This window comes from Lingula anatina, chromosome 3 (assembly GCF_051362555.1).
Source record: "Lingula anatina isolate TDL-2025a chromosome 3, LinAna3.0, whole genome shotgun sequence".
Taxonomy (NCBI): Eukaryota; Metazoa; Brachiopoda; class Lingulata; order Lingulida; family Lingulidae; genus Lingula; species Lingula anatina.
The window spans coordinates 32,293,222-32,314,934 of NC_141769.1; the positions used below are offsets into that span (position 1 = coordinate 32,293,222).

Genomic DNA, 21,713 nt, shown 5'->3' on the forward strand with positions numbered 1-21,713 from the left:
TTTCCTACAGAAAAAATTAATTAAAATAAAGAAAAGGTCATTTTGGTCAAAGTTCTTGAAATGGGAGGTTCTCTGAAGTTGCAGAAGTTTAAATTTGATAAAATAATGTCATTTTTGACCACAAGTTGTCTGCTTTGCCAAGCATTATGTTTTATTTTTCCGGAGTTCAAAATTTATTATCCATTACCGTACTGCACATTTTTACGGAAGCCGACTGGTGCCATATGTTGAAAAAAAAAATTATCTCGAAATTTCGAGATAGCATTTTTTTTGTTCAAATTTCAAAATACTATCTCGAAATTTCGAGATAAATTTTTTTGCTCAAATATCAAAATGCTATCTCGAAATTTCGAGATAATTTTTTTTTTGTTCAAATTTCAAAATGCTATCTCGAAATTTCGAGATAAAAATTTTTTTTGTTCAAATTTCAAAATAGTATCTCGAAATTTCGAGATAATTTTTTTTTCTACATATGGCACCAGTCGGCTTCCGTACATTTTCCTTTCACCACCAATATGTACTTTCTGATACAGCGTAACTCGAAAACCGTATGGAATACAAAAAAACCGAGACCACCTCCAGTGTTGGGCTTTACATGCTCTACAAAATGCAAAAAAGAATGGGTCTCTAGCATTAACGGTTCCCGAATTAGAGACAGTTTTCAGTTTCGGTATCTTATGGCCGCTACTCCTGTGAAAATGCACCGATTGACCCCAAATTCACGGAGATGAAAGATGACCTGAAGGGTAACACTTTCCAGTAATATTATTGGTTAAGTCTGTGTGGCGTCTGAATAACAGGGCAAAAAAATTTTTTTTCGTAAAAAATTTCATTTTTTTGAAAATTTTGACCCATTTGACCTTGAAGTAAAGGTCAAAGGTCAAATCCGAGGGTATATTTGAAATCTACACATATGACTTTTGGAAAGCCGTCTATAGAAATTTTTCCCGTAACTCCTTCTGTAGGGTAGATAATTAGCATTTAATTTTGCCATTTTTAGACAAGGGTGCATTGCAATGAGTGCCACACCCAGACCCCAATACCGACAAAGCCCAAATTTTACGTGGAAGGAGTTGAGATTATAGGTGACCTAAATCCATGAGATGGGTACGGGGGCCCTTACCGTCTAGGAGGAGAAGCGGTAACGGTAACATGGCGGCGGAGCCGGCGGAACGGACCGGACGGGACCGAAACCATGTGTACCGCCAGCGCTAACGCTGGTGGTAAATTTTTTTGTTCAAATTTCAAAATAGTATCTCGAAATTTCGAGATAATTTTTTTTTCTACATATGGCACCAGTGGGCTTCCGTACATTTTCCTTTCACCACCAATATGTACTTTTTGATACAGCGTAACTCGAAAACCGTATGGAATACAAAAAAACCGAGACCACCTCCAGTGTTGGGCTTTACATGCTCTACAAAATGCAAAAAAGAATGGGTCTCTAGCATTAACGGTTCCCGAATTAGAGACAGTTTTCAGTTTCGGTATCTTATGGCCGCTACTCCTGTGAAAATGCACCGATTGACCCCAAATTCACGGAGATGAAAGATGACCTGAAGGGTAACACTTTCCAATAATATTATTGGTTAAGTCTGTGTGGTGTCTGAATAACAGGGCAAAAAATTTTTTTTTCGTAAAAAATTTCATTTTTTTGAAAATTTTGGCCCATTTGACCTTGAAGTAAAGGTCAAAGGTCAAATCCGAGGGTATATTTGAAATCTACACATATGACTTTTGGAAAGCCGTCTGTAGAAATTTTTCCCGTAACTCCTTCCGTAGGGTAGATAATTAGCATTTAATTTTGCCATTTTTGGACAAGGGTGCATTGCAATGAGTGCCACACCCAGACCCCAATACCGACAAAGCCCAAATTTTACGTGGAACGAGTTGAGATTATAGGTGACCTAAATCCATGAGATGGGTATGGGGGGCCTTACCGTCTAGGAGGAGAAGCGGTAACGGTAGCCGTCCGGCGGAGCCGGCGGAGCCGGCGGAACGATCCGGACGAGACCGAAACCATGTGTACCGCCAGCGCTAACGCTGGTGGTACAACTACAGTTTCTGCTTTACATCCTTATCAACATAATGCTTCCACCTACTTGTAAAATCTGAGAGAAGGTTCCGAGCGGATATCAGCATTGTACTGATAGGGTTCCATGGAACCTACGATGTTGGGGTTCTTCGTCTCGTTGGTGATGTAGCCATACTTAGTCCTGACTTCATCATAATCCAGCAAATTTGAACATTTGTGCTGGCCAATACGGAAGGCGTCGGGGCTGAGGGCCAGTTCAAAATTGGACAATATATTGGTGGAAATGACTGGCAGCATGCCGTCTCTGTGGGGAATGGTCACTGATAGCCTCACCATGTTGGGGTGAGTGGGATCACCAGGTCCTGTAAATACAATTTAAACAGAATGTGAAACAAATTGGCTTTGAAATGGATTCAGTGCAACCCTTGGCAAAAGCTGCTTTTTTACACTTCTTGAAGTACACATAGAAAGTGAAAAATTAAGTTAACTCTGGATAAATATTTTTACTCTTTGAATTCTCACTGGCATAAGGAAGAAAAATAATTGTAAGAAATACTTCTAACAAATGATACAATACACCCATGTATTAATGTTCTTGCAGAACTCCATTAACCAAGGCATACATAGACAATTTGCATTTACACCAATCACTGTAAGTTTCTCCTATTTTCAATTATTTCTCAAGTGGCTCCATACAAGTACCTGTGTATCTGAGTTTGGCAGTGAAGGGTTCCGCCCCCACTGACCCCATCACGCGGGGCATACAGATCCCCTCGTCACTGCTCACTGTCACCACTGGACTGAGCAACTCCAGGCCAGGGTCACCGTCTTCGTTCACCGCTCTGGCCGCACACTGCACTCTGCTTCCTGTAGAGAGAATATTTCCTCTGTGTCAGGCTATTGAGTGTTGCAATTATAGTCTTATGAGCACGTAAATGGTGAGAATGTATTTTTTATTTTTAAAACACTTAAGCTTTTGAAAATGGCTACAGCAAACTGAAAAATAAAATTTTTCTGAGCTGTTATTCTTCAGGATGTGCACTAGCTTGATCAAAGTTATTGAAGTTTTTAAAAGTATAATTAGAAAATTTTTTACCAAACTTTTATTAAAGCTGTTCAAAGCAATCTTTATTTTGTATGTATAATAAAATAATTGATCTAGATCAAGAAGTACAAATGTCAATGAAAACAAATAAAACTCAACTCACCTCCACTGAAATAAATACTGTCAAGGGTAATCTTATGTGTATTTGTGAAGAAGGTGTTCGACGAAACATCATTCAGCTCACTAGTGACGCCATCTAGGTAACTGGGCGCTGACACACGCCAGCGAAATATAGTCTGCGTATCGTTGATACCCTCACTGGTACACAGGGAACCTGTCTTGTAGTATTCTGGGTGCTTTGGGTTACAAGGCTGAGAGAGAAATATGAATGAAAAACATGTACCAGTTCTCCATCAACACTGCCCTAAATGCAGTCCAGATGTATGATGTGAAGTCTAAAGCAGAATCAAAATAATACAAAATGAGCGGCATCCTGATTTATTGCTTATTGCCTTCATTAAAAAAACATGCCTTGATGGTTGCCTTCTACCTAAATATATCACATTTCATGAAAATTTATCTCAGAGCCTATAACTTATCAGACTATAAAAGTTAGAAAATTTTACTATGTTGTTTATGAGTTTTTGGCAGTACTGAGTTTTTTAAATGCAGCAGCGATTGTCATAAAATGCCAAAATTTATTGTACTCCTATATACCACAGAACTACCTAATGTGATTCCAAAACAAATCAAGAAAGTGGATAACTAGAGTAAGAGAGAACATCAACCTACTGTGATACATATAACAGGGTAACCTTGGACTGGATTAGGTGGAGCATTCTTGGCATCATCATAGTTACGCAGGGACACCACCATTGGCGGAGATGGAAACGTGACATCCGCCATCTTGTTCATTTCTTCGATGTACACAATTGCTTTGTTCATCTGAAAAGTAAGGAATGAATTGAAACTGTTGAAGACGAATCAGGTAAAGCAGGCAAAAGTGAGGTTCATAAAGAGAGGTTCATAAAGATACTTTGCTGCAGAGGGTTCCTGAGCTTACTCACTATAGTGCAATATATTGACTAAAGCTAAAACCTTCTTCAAGAAATAATGAGCATGTGAAAATAATGAAATATAGAAATTTCCTCTAGATTAATATGCTATAAACTATAACCTAATATTATATAGAGTAGATATATATTAAATCTGAAAAGGTAATGGCTTGATCTTTTCAATGTGGAAAAATGTGAATTTTACAGATACTGTATTTTTTAAGTTATTGAAGTTTGAACATTCCTATGGTCCAGGAATGGTAGCAACAAAATTGTAAAGCAGGTTACCTAGACATGTAACAGTAAAAACACCACAAGTGCTACAAAGAAATATATTTTTAATGATTTTAAAATTATGTATCTGAAAATTTGATAATTTGTCTCCATTGAAAGGATTGAGTCATAACCGTGACCTGAAAACAGATGAGAACTCACCTGTACATCTGCCACCATATTTCTATCAGGTTTGATGTGGACAGTGAAGGCCTCTCTCATTTCCCTCTCTCCATCGTACAGCACCTCTACCTTAATAACATGGCGGGACACATTCAGTCCAAACTCCAGTTCTGAAATATAAATAGGTATTTTTTAGTTTTTTTCATATTGTTGCAGTTATGTATATAAGGTGTTATCACAAAACAATTCTTAGGACTTAGTTCTGAGGAACAGAAAACAAAATCAAAGAAGACATTTTCAATTTTCTCCATTTATCCAAAATGAAAAGAAGTTTTAATAAATTAAGACTTTTTAACTGTTTCATGAACAGGAATGGCCACTTTTTTCAAAGGACTGAACTAAATAGGCAAACTCGAGCTAGTACAGAGTATGAGTGTTTGAAAGAACTTTAGTATTTTGACATAAGAACCTATCTGCTTTCAAAAGAAGCATTATTTTACAACAACTTACCTTTAGAGAAGCCATGGTAGTCATTTCCAGGCCCAGATTTAGCCGATCCATCTTTGGTGTGAACACGCACTATGGAAGTTTGTGAAAGATCTCCTAAACGCACAACGGGGATCTCTACAGTGGCAATCTCTCCACTAAACATAGGCTCGTTAACAGAATACTTTGTCCTCTCAAACTTAATGATGGGTTCTGTAAAATGGAAAATGGCAAAAGGTGTCAATTTTTGCTACATAGCAGAAAAATTGTACACTAGAGGAAACAGACATATTTGTCAATAGGTAAAATAGCTCTAAAAAAACATAAGAAGATTTTATTATCTCCATTTTTTTTCTTTATATCTTTATTTAAGTTTCACCTAAATGTTAATAGTAAATCTCTTTGGAAGTGTTTCTTGCAGCAGAAATAAGTGTCCTTAATCCCCTCTCCCTGCAAAAAAACAACAAAAGTTGAAAATTTTGTGTAAACCTAATTCATCTTTTCAACTGCCTTTTGCTTAACCACAAAACACAAGAAACCCATTTATAATATAAAGCACATGAACACTTCAGAACTGTGACAGCGGTTGAGTCTAGATTCCAGGCTCCTGATAATCGCTTTCTGGATCGAAGAATAACAATGTCACGCTACAGACTATTATTTCTGTAAAGTCTTTGTCCAAGGTAAGGTTTCATTTTCTGGTTATTATCTTACACTGAACATGAAACTCGTCAAAGAAATGAACAAATTGGAGCAAAATACTACATTTCTGATTTTGCTATGTGCTATTATTTTGGTAAAGTGATTCCAAATAATCAAAATATGAAATGCACTGCCTTGCTATAACCATTATTAACATCAATTCAAGTTGCAGTTAAAACATAAAATGTCATAAAATTTTCTGAAAAAAGTAATAATAATAATAATAAAAACTTTTTCAGACCCCACCCCTCTTCCAAAAAATCTTTATTTTGCTTGAGTGGTTTTACCCTGGCAGTATTATTATCCCTAGAACACACCTGAGACACTTAAAGGTAAAATCTCTCCCCAACTTGTGTCTTGGTGGTAACAAGGTATTAGTCACGGATACAAGCACCACTGCAGGGTAAACAGATTTGGTATTTTTTCAAAACAAGAGTATCATTTTCTTTGTTAGTTGGCAGTGCAACCCAAGCAATACCTTCTTCTGAAAGGTGGTATTTGATTGCGTGATAGTTTTTGTATTCTCTTACTACCTATCAAAAGTTTGTGGTTTGTATGCCTTATTTAACAATCAAAGTGCTGCAGGCAGATTTGAAACCACAGCAGTGTCAAATATACAGATTCATCTCTCTGAATGTCTAGGTGGCCTCTTTAACACCCCAAACAAACACACACCAGCAGCCAAGGAAGACACAAAGAACAGTAGTACTACTTCAAATGCCAGCAGTTAAGAACTTTAATAATGACTTTACTACACTTCCAATTTGTCATGAAATTCTATATGCACCTGTTGAAAATTCTTTTTTTTTGTCAAAAACACATGTAAACTAATTATCATACAGATGTATATGGTTTCAAACAAAAACATGAATAACACCTGAAGTGTGCTCCATATTTAGGCTTTGACCCATAAAATTGATCCCAACTGGAACAGTACATCATCTCAGAAAACAAAAGAAATCTCCAACTTCAGAAACGATTGGATGTTAATATTTTAGCACACATTTAACAGTGAATAAGAGCACATTCACAACAGCAGACTAACTGATCCACTGATTAAATATGGCCGACCTACTTGAATGCTTGTCACGTAATCCCCACAGGATTCTTTTCAGTGTCTATTACAGTATTATGTGGCAAACTTTTAAGTGGGCCACCATATATGATCCACGGACTAGTTAGTTCCCTGTTGTGAATGTGGCCTAACTTACTGTCTCCAGCATCCTTGACGACAATGGTGGTAAAGTTTGGACTTCCTATCAAAGCTCCTCCAGCAGACGGGCTGCTGGGGCTACCAAGAACCAGGCGAAATTGTTCCTCTTCTTCCTCAAACTCAGAATCTCCCATTAATTCCACAATACAAGGCTTTTTCACTTCTCCTATAAAATAAAATTGAATAATTCCACTAACCAGTGAAAGATCTTTAATGTCTACCATCAAATGACATTATATATAAAGACATAAATTATACATATAAATACATTCAATATATGTTTTACATATTGCAAAGAGTAAAACAAACCCTTATTATTATTACGCTAAAATGGAGTCCATGACCTTTTGATAAGGTGAATACATCATGATCTTCATTTCAACATTAGATCCAGTATTAGATATAATTTTTCATTATCAATAAAAAATACTTCACTTTGCATACCTGGCAAAAAGGTAACAATAGAAGCATCAGTGTCTGGCCTCTCACTGTAGTCCATCATAACCCTGGCTGTGTCTTGTCTTGTGTAGCAGCGCACAGTTGCTAGGTGACTAGTATCGCCTGTGCGTCTGATCATGGTCCTCACAACACCGTCATTTTCAAAACCCATGTACATGTCCTCTTCAAAGTGGAATTTTGGTACTGGAAATGTGAACCACAGCATATTTAGACATAATTCATTATTAATTTAATTTGCAGGTGTCCTGTATAAAGTTTGCAAGGCTTTCTTACCAAGAAAAATATATCAAATCAATATTTTGGTATATATGTAAAAAGACACTCAAGTACACTTTTCATGTCATTAAAAAAGGAATTTTAATAAGGACACAGCTTGGATACAGAATATTTCAATTATTCTCCTCCAATGAAGATTTTGTAAAGAAAGTGCAGTTTAACTCATTCTGATGGGGCATGCTTCCTTTGACCACTGCATGGATCCTTTTTTCTTTCAAAGACTTAATTCTGATATACGGAAGAACTGCAGACAAAGATCTTTCTGGGTTTGGGAAAAGGGAGGGGGACATGTTTCCCAATGAAAAACAGATAAAAGGTGCAGCTTAGAGCACTATCAAGATCATCAATCACATCTCTGTGGTCCCCAGTGTGGGTCTAGTCTCCCTCAAGGCAAAAAACATTCTATTCTGGTATTGAAATCATTTTATGTAATCTCTGATTTTATTTCCATAGTAACTATATCCGTTTCTCATTTGGTAACAGAGGTATTCAACCCTTAAACTTGACAAACCACAAAAAACCAAGTCTGGCCTCTTCAAAACCATGCAACCTGATATCAGAGTGAAAATCATAACAATATGCTGGCTTTTGGCTTTGGATAATAACAATTTGCAACTAAAACTGCTTGTCTGGCCTTTTCAGTGGTTTTTGGTTAACAAAATGACTGCTAAATCTATCTAGCAGACCAAAAAATGAAAGGAAAGCATCCAACTTAATTTAAATGTAAAATTTCAAATCATCACAAATAACCCTCCTTAATGATGACAATTTAATGCACACATTTTAGAAAAACATTTTAGTTTAACAAAAATGCCAATCATTTGTAACTGCACGCAATGTTTAATTAAAATCAACAAAATTGAGAAAATCTAATCTAATCAAATTTTCTCAGCCATTATCAAGTATGACCGAGTAACTAAAAGATGATGTAAGAATACCACATACAGTCAGTGACTGAGTCGTTGATAACGACCAATGCCTTGCTGGGCTCTCCCATCATTCCTCCTGTGGGCATCCGTAGGACCAGCTGGAAACTCTCGGGACCTTCCAGTCTGGGCTGACCAAGGTCATCCAATATGGTCACCTTGACCGTCTGCATGGTCATCCCAGGGGCAAAGTTTACCACTCTGTTGATTGCAGAGTAGTCTAAGCCAGCTGAATGGAAAGATATGAGAGTGTTATTATTAATAATATTAGTTCAAACTTCTCCACCATCTCTCTCTCTCTCTCTCTCTCTCTCTCTCTTATCCATCCATCTATGAAAATATGCATGCATGCTAGTCTACAAGCTAGTGGGCATTATCTAGAAAAAATTCCACAATAAGCCCCCTAACCCAGTAAGGCATATGGCAAAACTTACTCCCATTTTCAGATTTTTCTGTGACAAAACTTACACTGTTGCAGCTCATTTTTGTACTCACCTTGAGAACCCTTCTGTTTGCGTTAATGCAACCAATATCAAATTTAACTATCATATCCAAAGCAGAGTATCATTATGCTTGTTTTATCATGAAAATACTTTTTAAATTCTGTTAAAAATCATCTGCTATCTTAAGCTACTCAATAAAAATATGCCAGTGAAATCCATCTGAGAGTCTATATCTTTTACAATACTTGAAGTCAAATGACCAAACAAATTCAAGATATATATATGGAATATATTATATATATATATATGTTAAATGTGGAGCCAATAGATAAGTTGATGAGTAATCACTAATATAGCCAAGGTAAGCTGTAACTTTCATGCCCTACCTTCAGCGGAGACAGGTTTGGTTTTTTTGGACCTGATTGTGACACTGGAGGTCTTGCTGAGATCTGTTCCAGTCCGCCATATTTTAACTTCAACAAAACCATCACTCTCATCAACCTCATATTCTGATGCTCCCAGGTAGATAGCAGGCTCTGAAAATAAATGTCATGTTGGTAAGGGTTCATCTTTTACATTTTGCAGATATTTGTTTTATTTTTTAACTAAAGCCTAAGAAATGATTTCTACATGCTTAAATGATTCTGACAAAAATATTGTAATCAATGTCCATAAGAGATTAAAGTGACACAAAACATGTGCTTTTACACATCAATAATGACTTATTTGTTGTTTTCAAGCAATACTTTTCCTACAAATTAACCCAAACACAACTTTACTCAGAGTTAAACGCATTATACTTGTATGCCATGTAGTGGTGTTGTAGTTTCTTTTCAACTTTGCAAGAAAAGAAAGAATACTCAATATTGTTTAAGTATAACATAACAAAGCACCCTGCAGAGACAGTTACTTATCTTTCCTCTAATTAGTGCTTTGTACGACCTATACAGACCCCTGAAGTAAAACCAGGCATAAAACTGCCACTGTGCTTCAAAAACAGAAGCCACTTTATATTCCATAATGAGCCTTTCTTGCTGACCCCAGTGACCCCTAGCAGCAAGATTCTGTCTGCACAACAAAAGGCCACATTTTTTCAGAATGAAACAGTTGCTGCACAGCGGGAGGTGTGAGGTTTGATTCACACAGGGTTACACAGTTCTGTTTCTAAATAAATATACTTGTAAAGCGCCTCATTCATGTGATGGCAAAATTGAGAACTGCTGTCAAGGAAGTAATGAAAAGTCATATATATATATATATATATAGCTGCTCCAAACATTTGTATAGGAATCTGGAGATGATTATAATATTTAAGCCTAAATTCCCATCCCCACATTTAATTACCAATTTAACGCATGTACGCACGCACATACTCACACACATATGCACAATCTGTGCACAAACACATACTGACCCTCTCCTCCCGCATGCATGTGCGCGCACACACACACACACACACTCACACGCACGCACGCACGCACGTACGTTATTTTACATCATCAACCTACCATCATCTTTGTCCGGGGCAATGACCACTTCTGTCATGTTATGTTGCCCCACCTTCCCTCCCATAGGCATGGTCAGAACAACCTGGAACCTTTCTTCCTCCTCAAACAAGGAGTCATCAATAATTTGAATGTTACAGAACTTGGTGTCCTCGTTCTTGTCAAAGCGCACCATGCTGTTGTGGTCTTCGGGTCTGGTGATGTAGTCGGAATAGGAAGTGACAGTGGACGGAACGGTCCCCGTGGCAGAATCTGTGGGGAAAAAACAAACCAGTCAATACTTATTTAAATGATTGGAAATTGAGAAAGAGTGAATTAAACAAAAGTTATAAAAAAATAAAAATTGATATTAAAATTCATTAATGCACTGACTTGTGTTGAACTGCAGAGAAAAGTTTGAAAAAAAATTTTTCATTCAAAGGTACAACTGCACTGATCACACAGTACAGTACAAAAAAAAAATTAAAAAATAATTATTTTTCTCAGCTAGTGACAACAAATTAATTTGTATATACCCACTCATTCTACAGCATCTTACAAAGAATATAACAGAAAGTTTCCTCACCTTGTATTGTGGAACATATGACCATCAGTTCGTCAGAAATGTCTCCAGTCCTCTTTATAGGCACCTTAATGATCCCAATGTCTTCCTCCACTGTGTACTGACTCTCTGGGAAGAACACTGTGGACTCTGGAAAATTACATGTTTTTAGTGATTAAAAACAGTACAAGCTTCTCCAGGATTTTGAAATATACTGCTTAACTGTGGTTTTATATTCATTTATCAAATTGAAACCCATATATAGACGCTTCGGTATATTCATGTGAACTGAAGTAAAAACTTTTCAAATATAAGAAATCAGACCATTCACACATCAGTGAAAATAAAAATTGGTCACAGTCTACTAAACTCAATTTATCTAATAATTTGTGCATAGTAGTTACTTATGCAGATGTATCAAATAAGAAGACTTAGTTGTGATATAATCTGGATATTATAACAAATGAAACTTTAAATGCAATATTTCAGCTGTTGTCCAGAGTCCAGTTATACTAAGGTCACCCTACCATCTTCCTTGTCCAGAATCCGGACAGTGGCCACTTTGGGGTGTTCCAAGGCCCCCATCACAGGCTCGCTTAGCTCTAGTGTGAAGGTCTCAAAATCCTCGTACTTGTCATCATCGATAAGGCGAATGTGCCAGTTCTTCTTCATTTGTCCTGAAATTAGTGAAATAAGTATTAACTTAACAAAAAGATTAGATAAAAGCACTATTTAAAATCCCATTCAGTTACAATTGGAAATACTTAATTATGTTTATCTAACAAAATGCAAAATAACTTTAATGAAAATAGATTTTTATTTTTTTTTTCAGAATTATCAGCAAATTAAGTCCATCAGCGTTCAACTATGCTGACAATGCTTTCAATACATGCACTGCCAACACACTAGTTAAATCTTATATATAAATATTATTTGATACCATTATTAAGTATATAATCATGGCTTTTTCTCTGGTTATTGGTATCTGCTCATTACATTTACTCTGCTGAACAAGAGGCACTTGATAATTAGTCGCTTGCCCATTGCCAGACTTTTCATGACCAGGTATCCCACCTCCATGAGTCTCTGGTGAGTACTTATTGAGGAGACAGCAGGTGCTAGTTTTATGGTGGCCCCTGACTTGACCTAGCTAGAGAAACAAACCCATAACTTCCTACCAGGATGATGGGAGCAATGAGAGCACTCTCCTGCTTTGGTCTTCCAGTACAGACATGGCGGCTACCTACCTGAAGACTACCTGAAGACTACCTGAACATCTTACCTGGGTTAAACTGCACTTGGTGGGCATACTTCTTCCTAACATCTTCACCCACTTTGGCTGTGCCATTTTTTGCAGTGATAGCTGTTCAAAAATTGGAAAATTTGTTAATAATTATAAAATGAAATATGAATTTCATTATTATTTGGTAAACATTTTCAGTTGGCTGTGAATCAATGCAGCATTAATTTATGAGCATGTCTACCTGTCCATGCATTTCAAAAGGAACATAAAACTGTAAAACTGTGCACCTGTAATCATTAAAAATACTCTAATATTACTTTAGTCTGAAATCAAAAAGTGAACCTGGACAAAATCTAAACACCAAATTGAATTTCATTTAGGCAGGCCCATAGCAAAGGCCAGAATCTTAATTTTTAGCAAGTGTGTGTCTATAGGGATTAAAGCGGCTAACTAGTTTTCCGTTACTCTCTTATATTGCCACCAATCAACACATCTAATCATATGCAAAATTAAGTCGAAAAAAATCAGATTATACGCAATGATAAACTTGCTACTTTGGCCTCTTACTACTAATCTGACTGATAAGTTCATACTGATGTTCTATAATTACAGCAGACTATTCATAACTCTTCACCTTATAACACCAATTATTATTCATCTCAAACAAATCTTATGAATTTCTTTTTTTATTTCACATTAGCTTAAATTTATAATAAGGATGCCTAACTTGAATCTTTGTGTAACTGGAACTAGTTTTCCCGAACCAAACAGGCAAGGTTAATTATGCAGAGTTTGCTGAATGTCAATACTTACTGATAAATGATGTCTCGCCCAGAAACCCCCTCCTGTTGAGGGTGACGTTGACTCTCCTATCCGTCTCATTCACGATGTAGTATTCCGTGGCAAAGGAGATCCAGGCCCAGTTGAGGTAAAATGGCTGATTATCAAGGACGTTTCCGCCTGAAAGATTCATAAGCAATTACTGTGAGCAATAATTTGGCAGAATTCTGTAAAAACAATCATCCTTCTTACGATAGCCTGTCATCTCCTTTCCTCCTCCCCTCCCTCCATAAATTCTGTCATGGTACAATGAACTGACAAGATCTGTCAAGGTGCATGTATTATTCTAAAACGTGTTTCAAATTATCACAATATTTCATGACAATGGCAATTTAGGATTTATAACTTGACAATTTTACCTTTCAAACATTTGATTAACTTAACCCTATGAAAGATAATTTTAATACGTTTATTCTTACTATTCATTATCACATACATAATAACATGTAGTACGTGCGTACGTAAGTTTTAAGTGCAGTTATCCCATGTATCCGTATGTTAAACCAGCATGACAGTAATGCATGCGAAGGAACGCATTGTAAACTACTAAAATGTCAAAGTCCACAAGTCATACTAGTTAATCAGTTGGTATTTTATTCCTGCCAAAAGTAATCCAACATTAGTTTAAACCCTGTAATCTTGGAATGCAATGGGCAGCTAGTGTGCTACGGAACATACAGAAAAGTAACAACTCTTCTGCTCGCTGACATTAACAATTAGCACAGTAGCATAACATACGTAAAAATTTATATGAATCTTGTTGTAACTCTTTTATTTCCAACTTTCAAGTGAAATAAAAATCAGACATTCCAAAGTATTGCCCCAAGACAAGAAAATGAGGCACCTTTATGCTGTTCAATGCACTGGGAAGGGATTAGTTATAACTCACAGCGCAACAAAATGCTAGATTGGCTGCCTTCAGTAAAACCACAAGCCAGACGGTATTAGCCTCCATTTCACCTGCTGTTTCTCAGTGGAAATGTAAAACTTTCAATAATTAACCTTGATGGCAAAAAAAGTTCTCCCAGGAAAAAAGAGCAGTAGGGTTAATTTCACTTTTCACTGAAGCATTGGCAATTCATTTATCTCTTGAAAATTATAAAAATAAACTGAGCATGTCATATAAAGTATAATATTGACCACCAGCTTGGGTGAACTTTTATCTGTAATCAAATTTGCAAGTTTGGTATCAAATTGAAATCTGAGTACAGTCTAAGGACCCTCTCTCACAGAGTTCCACAATGTTTTCTTGTGGATTCCAATTGACTGTTGTTGCTACTACTTTTACATTAGGAGTAATGTTAATCATTATTTTGAAATTATTTCTGAAAAGGTTAGTTATGCCAAAATCTGTAAGAACTATCCTAGGTCAGTTATTCAGAGGATCCCCCATTCTGACAAGCCTTCATCTGAAATCGACCCCCATCAGAGAAACAGGTCATGTCCTCTTCCTTTTAAATAAAATCTGTTTTATGATGTTATCATCATTATCCAGATGCTTGATTTACAAGTCTTCTCCCATATTATTCATGAGCAATTGAAAAGTAAAAGCAAAAAATATATAGCAAAGCTTTAAATAAATTATACTGAATATTCTAGACAGCAAATCTGATTATTGAGTATTGCCTCATCAGAGAAAGTAGACTTTGTGATCAAAGAGCAAATAACCCAGCATTTTGGTGTCAAAGAAGCAGTCTTTTATTAATTTTCAACCATTAATCAAGCAACAGGCTTTAATTGAAAATGAAATTGAGTGGGTGAAAAATTTAACCACTTTACTGAAGGTTCACCTTATTAATAATAGCTTTAATCTTAAGCTATAAATTTGACACTGAATTTGATGTATCGCCATAGGTAAATAAATCAATTAGTCTAGAGGATGCAAAGGCCAACAGAATTATGCTTGTGCTGTAAGTCATTGTATTTACTTGTCAGTTATAAGTATCTATAAATTTGATATAAATCATCAAGATTGCAACCACAGGTAGATGGACGGAAGGGTGATGTGAAGGGTGACAGAAAGACAGACAGATGGACAGAAAATGCCATTCAGTAAAACATTTTGGGCATCTCATCCAAACATTCAATCCAACAAAGTCTTAAACACTCACTCACTTTGAAAGAATATGTCATCTTTTTGCAGTGTGATTTTTATGGTGATATACTAGCATCTGATGTCTCAATTCTATACACAGGTATACTAAGTTAATTCCCTTGTTTAGCCCATCTTTCTATCATTAAGACAAGTGCTGGTGTATTGAATATCTAAATATATATATTAAAAAAAAAACATCTCCCCAAAAATTCAAGGAATGTGGTTTAAATTATTTTCATATCAAGCCCAGTATTACTCTGTAGGTCTAGGTGTCAAAACATTATATATGTGCTAATAACTGTCAAAATGCCTTTGTAGAACTTAACTGATTTTAAGTCAAAATGAAAAGAAGTTGCCCAATCTTTAATTTCGGCTAAAAATTTCTTCTCTGTTATGTCTTTTATTGGAATAATCAAAATCTGAATTATTTATTCATATTCAGTTATCTAAATTTTGATATGTTTATGTTTTCTTATATTTTTAACAACAACATATTCAATGGCAGGCTGGGAGAGCCCATAGGTATGTATGCCTGCCCAATTATGCAAAATAAATGAAATAGACCTTGTGGAATTAAATGTTATTTTTTTTGCATTTTGCCAATATCATCTATAATTTTTATTTTAAATAATATATGTCATTAAAAAATCAAATAAGGGAGAACCAGTAACTTCATTGAGAACAAAAGATCAAAGAAATTAAACTGAAACGTAACCACCCCAAAACCACCCTGCAGACAAAACCTGAAAGCAGCACTTGGGATGTTTGTGCTAGAATGGCTATCAAAAGAGCTTTATACCAAAACTGTTTATTTTCATCCAATAACGATCTATTCTTCTCGTCAATGGTAAGTCAATTAACACTTGACAAAGATTTCAAAGTTAAAACAAGGGTAGTGTGCTCTGTTTGAAAACGTAGAAAACTGAGACATTGTTAGTGTACAGTATCAGGGTTTGAAGTCGGAAGCTGTGCATTATAAAAGATGGTTCAATGACTGAAAATCCCTTTGGTGGGTTTAGATGGAACAATGTGGCTTAAACTTGTCAATCTTAAGTATATACCCTATCTGTATCATGTTTGGTATCCAATGTAAACTATACAGCCAAGCAAAGGTATCACTGACAGCACGCAGGAAAACATTTGTTCTGTTAAAATATATTCAAAGGCAATGGCCATCAGATATAGACAACCATATAGTATCAGTGTGTGTTATTTAAAATACAAATTATACACAAATGCACATATAGGCACGCATACACATACAGATGCAAGAAGACATCCACTAGTAGTACCATTTTTTTGCCATGTGTAAAATTATTTTAGAGTGACTTTGTTGCCATCTTGGACATTCAGTAAAACTGATGGAAACTAGAATATGGAGTGAAAATGCACTCTCCTCAATATCACTGGTCTTAGTAAACTTGATGAAGTAAATAAATCAACTGAATGTAAAAAGCCAGTGCCTCTGAAGATAAAACACTTAAGGCCCTTGTGAGTCTGGTGAGTGCCGAAGACAGACATTTCATAAGAAAAGTCCAGTTTCTAGACAATTTCTAGTCCATCTTAATTGACTTTAAAGATGACATGTAATCTGAGATGATTTAATCACTCAGGTTCCATCTTTAAAACTTTAAACTGACAAACAGAAATATGGGTTCTGTCAGCACCAGACCTTTTGTATACAAAAAAACTATCATTTTAATTCTTGTTTTGTCAATTTTACTTTTCTAATAAAATGTGGGCTTATGAATCATCTGTTTTGTAATGTAACTGAAGACTTTTCATTTTCCAAATTGAAAAAAAAACAAAAAAACTTTAATGTAGCATTTTGTATGAGGAAAAATTATCACTTTTTATTTCTGAGATGCCCATGACATACCTTTTTTTCTGCAATTTGATCTCATAAAGAGAGAGAATGATTTGCCAAATAGCACTGGTTCTATATTCATGTCACCAATGGCGCTACATCTAGTGTTTCTTTTTTATTTGTTTACAAAATAAAATCACAACGTGAAATAAAACTATAGTAAATTATGGTCAATTTCTGCCTACGATAAGTATTGGCTGTATAGCTTATTCTAATAATCATAAACCAATTAATTCTATGTCTTTTTGTTTACCTATATTCACAAATACATTCTACTTTCTTTGATTTAAATTGACCTATTTCGATAGTCTTTGCTATCATTTGACATTTTTGTATAAGAAAATAATAATAACAATGCCAAATTATGCATAAAGCTTAGCATTTGTATATTTTTTTTACTTTTTATCCAAATGTGGCTGGTGTTACTAAGAGCTTTTTTAGTTATTTATTTCATTAAAATATATCTGAAAAGAAATGATTTTTTTCAAGTTCCACAATTTTTCACTGACATGGACTACATTTTATGCACATCCCAGACAGCCTCAGTAATCTGGCCCACGTCTGGCCCAGATCTGGCAACGTCTGGCAATATCTGGGCCAGATTTTGCCAGACACTTGCCAGATCTGGGCCAAGTCTGGCAAAGTCTGGCATTTATGCCACATTTTGCCAGACACTTGCCAGATCTGGGCCAAGTCTGGCAAAGTCTGGCATTTATGCCACATTTTGCCAGATGCTGCCCAGACTTGGGCCAGATATGGTAGTCTACTTTCATTTTCAATTTTTATTTTCTATTTATTTATTTTTTATTGACCAGTGAGCTGAATGCATTGAACTGACGTCATTTGATAAATTTTGATTTAATTTATCTCTCTCTCTTTTCTTCAAAGTCCCCTCATAAGTGTGCTATTTGTTTAATTTGACTTGACATTTGAATGAATTCACTGTTCTAAAACTTTTTTGAACTACTCGTTCCGCTGTTGTGAGATTCCGCTTTTTATGCTAAGCCGGTCAAGGACCCGGATGTAGCGTTTCTTAGAGTTATGGATATGAAAAAAGCACAAGCGTATCAAACTGATACAATTCGTTGAGTGATTTGATTCGTGATGCGATTTATTTCGAAGGCATCAACACTGGCGACGAGGTTTAACACTAGTGCAAAACTGTGAGCCAACTTCCTTTGAAAAAATGGAGGAAAAATGTGAAATTACGGAATTCGAACCGTACAGAAGTCCGGAGACATAAGGGTCACGCTCGACGCGATGGCTAGACAGTTTTAACCTCTTCGCTGACGGAAAAGATTGATCTTTTCAAAACCAACGGACGGCATGAATAATGAACAAAGATAGAAAATTAAAAATACATGACAGAGGAGAGGCGCGCTTATGTGGCATTCAACATAACAGGGTACAAGATATTTTTAGGACTCTCCCAAACACAGGTTAGAAACATGAATATATATTAGACAGTTAACGCTTTGAATGAAATTGGAACACCAGAAACTGTGAGTATGATGAAACCGAAGTCATTTGACAAACCAAGCCAGTCTAAACATTACGAGTTTAGACATGAAAAACGAAGTAGAAACGCCCTGACTGAGAAAACATGGAACGTTGGATCACTTTGCAAAAGTCTGCAAAACTGAAACTATTATTCATGTAAATGACAGCTTTGAACATGATAATCCAGGAGTGCATATACATTTGGTGTGGGAACCAATGCAATATACACAGAAGACATGGAGGAAATAGAGGCGGTGTTAATCTGTGTATTACCAGATTCAGGTGCATATTGTAATATCATTGATGAAAATACATGGAGAATGCTGAAATCCAAGAAAAATAAATGTGGCTCTTGTGGAGGACTAGAAAACAAACAGTATTATTCATACACGTCTGAGAAACCTTTAAAAGTGAAGGGAACATTTGAATGTGACGTAAAGGAAGAGACCAGTAGTAGTGAAAGGACATGGGATTTGATATGAGTTGATAAGTTTTGAGAATTTTCAGTGTGGTTTAAGGAATAAAAGTTGGAGTTCATATGTTATTCTGCAAATGTTTGAAAGGACATTTTAAAGACTGAACTGTCAATAAACATGTTTTGAAAGGACCGTTTCTGTCCAAGAAAGGGATGTTGTGTTTTGACTTGACATTTGAATGAACTGTTGTTAACTTGGTAGAGTTACTTGTTCCATATTGTTGATTCCATTAATAATTATAAGCTTGTCAAGGAGCCGGATGTATCATTTCTTAGTGTTTTGGATTTGAAAAAAGCGCAAACATTGCAAACTGGTTCAATTCATTGAGTGATTTGATTCATGATGTGATTTAATTCAAAAGCATTGATACTGGGGTTTGTTTTTGTGCACATGTAATTCTCTTTTAATTGTACATCTATATCTGTGCTGGAGTATACATATTTTTTTTTCAGAATTTACATGTATGTACAGTACTGTAGCCAGCATGCAAGTTGAATTACAGTTACTGCATGGTTATTTATAATTTTGTTATAACTCACCATCATCTAAAAAAACAATGTTTTTTCATTCATTATTCAAGATTTATTCATTACAAAACTACATTCATTAGTGATTATTATTTTTAATGATATGTTTGAATTAGTTTAAAAATGACAATGTGTGCAAAAATATTTCCCCCTCAAACCCCTCCCCCATGTACATGCATAATTAATTACAATTTTTGTAATTTGTGTTAATTCAGATTCGATGAGCAGCTTTGTGTTGAAAAAAAATTGTTGTTATAACTGTTTTCTTTACATGTATGTAAGTGACATTTCCTCCTGTTAAGTGTCTGTATATTTACCTTTTTGCAGTGTAGTTTTTTTTTTTTTTTTTCAAATATACATTGTTTTGTACAAAAAGACAAGGAGTGACCCTTAATTTGTTACATGTTAGTTGCCAGCAAGGTTATATAATGTGTAATAATTTTGTTTAGGGTTTTAGCACAGAATAAATACTTGAATCTTGAATCTTGTATGTCTTTTTTATAGTAATCTTATTGAATAATTAAAAATAATTGAAAAAAAGAAAAAAAAAAACATTCTGGGCCATATGTGGTCCATGTCTGGCCCTAATCTGGCCCATTTGAATATGATCTGGCCCACATCTGGTCCACATCTGGCATGCCATACATTTGCCAGATATTGCCAGATCTGGGCCGACATCTGGCCATATGAGCAAATGTGGACTGGGCCAGATGTGGCAATGTCTGGGCCAGATCTGGCCCAAACATTGCCACATCTGGCCCACATGTGGCAAGCCATACCTTTTGCCAGACGTTGCCAGATCTGGGCCAGACATGGGCCAGATCACTGAGGCTGTCTGGGATTAATATCATGCCCGAACCCCAAAGACAACAAAAGCCAAACTTGGGTAAACTATTTACAAGGACTTTGGTTTCAGGGGTGCAACCTTTGAAGAAGAATGACAAGACCACGAACTCGTGTGATAAACATCTAGCAAGTAAATGTACTTTATCAATAAGACTTCAAAGATGCCAAAATCAATCCATCACTCCTTTGTCCAGCTCACTTCATACTACACGAATTTCTGTTTATAACTGCCGCACATTAACAGTTGACCCCAAATAAAGGTGGCACATTAGCTGGACAAAGACCACCTCACAGAAACATGTCTCTGTTTTTTAACTGGAAAAATAACGGAGCACTGGCATGAAAATGCCAGGACTTTTTAGTATGATTGATATTCAGTGGTTAAATTCAAAACTATCTTTGTGATTCCATATTCAGAGTTCAATCAGAACCGTTAATTTTTAAATCAATTTTGTTACTGATCCCAAACAATAAAACGTGCCCAGCGGACCTGTAGATTGCTCAAAGGAGTCAATATTCTCAATACCCTTTGAGTGGAACAGGCAGGAGAATAGGCAGAAAAAAAAGAACGAAAAGACTTACCTTTGTCTGTGATCTTGAAATAGAAGACATCTCCTGTGGCGTTTGTGTTGTTCTTTAGTATGTAATGGATTCTCATGCGATCAACATCCTCTGAAAAAATAAAGAACATTCCTGTGTATAAAACTTATATATCTAAATATAAAATATATAAATATATATATAAAAATCATTTTATCCAAAGTAAATGCTACCTAAATCAAAATTGTGATTCAAAACCCTTTAAAACTGTTAATACTATGGGCATTTCTATTTTTTTCTTTCTGCCACAGACTATCACCTTTTCCCCATTAGTATAGGCCACTATTATAATTTGAAAATGGGCCCTGATCCATTCCCAACCATCTGAATGATGGGGCACCTGTTGAAAGACCCCTGTAACTATGAGCAGAATATGACAATGGTTTCTTTTTTCAATCTTAACTAACATCTTTCTTATTATCATCTAATGTTACCGCTAAATTGACTATCAATGTCGGTACACTTCCTCAGTGGGTGGAGGACAGTGCACGGACAACAGACGAGACATTGTTCTGACAACTCGTTATTTCTGACAGCATTTCTGCCGGAACAGCTGGGATTTACCTAATATGGAGTGACTTTGAACATTTGTTCAAACACGTCTTTTTAAATGTTTGTATTTATATAAAATGATCTA

General features: G+C 35.7%; 1 protein-coding gene across 1 annotated transcript in view; it reads right to left on the bottom strand.

Moving 5' to 3' along the window:
* LOC106161728 (FRAS1-related extracellular matrix protein 2) overlaps positions 1–21,713 on the bottom strand; it is a 68,741-nt gene that overhangs the window by 7,877 nt on the left and 39,151 nt on the right. The window contains exons 2-17 of the mRNA XM_087008931.1: positions 21,059–21,148; positions 13,139–13,285; positions 12,365–12,445; positions 11,610–11,759; positions 11,107–11,232; positions 10,545–10,793; positions 9,423–9,572; positions 8,613–8,822; positions 7,377–7,574; positions 6,931–7,098; positions 5,042–5,230; positions 4,571–4,701; positions 3,873–4,025; positions 3,244–3,451; positions 2,738–2,902; positions 2,103–2,397 (exon numbers count right to left, since the gene is read on the bottom strand). Of these exons, the coding sequence (XP_086865057.1) occupies positions 2,103–2,397; positions 2,738–2,902; positions 3,244–3,451; positions 3,873–4,025; positions 4,571–4,701; positions 5,042–5,230; positions 6,931–7,098; positions 7,377–7,574; positions 8,613–8,822; positions 9,423–9,572; positions 10,545–10,793; positions 11,107–11,232; positions 11,610–11,759; positions 12,365–12,445; positions 13,139–13,285; positions 21,059–21,148 (2,710 nt within the window). The remainder of the gene's footprint in view (positions 1–2,102; positions 2,398–2,737; positions 2,903–3,243; positions 3,452–3,872; positions 4,026–4,570; positions 4,702–5,041; positions 5,231–6,930; positions 7,099–7,376; positions 7,575–8,612; positions 8,823–9,422; positions 9,573–10,544; positions 10,794–11,106; positions 11,233–11,609; positions 11,760–12,364; positions 12,446–13,138; positions 13,286–21,058; positions 21,149–21,713) is intronic.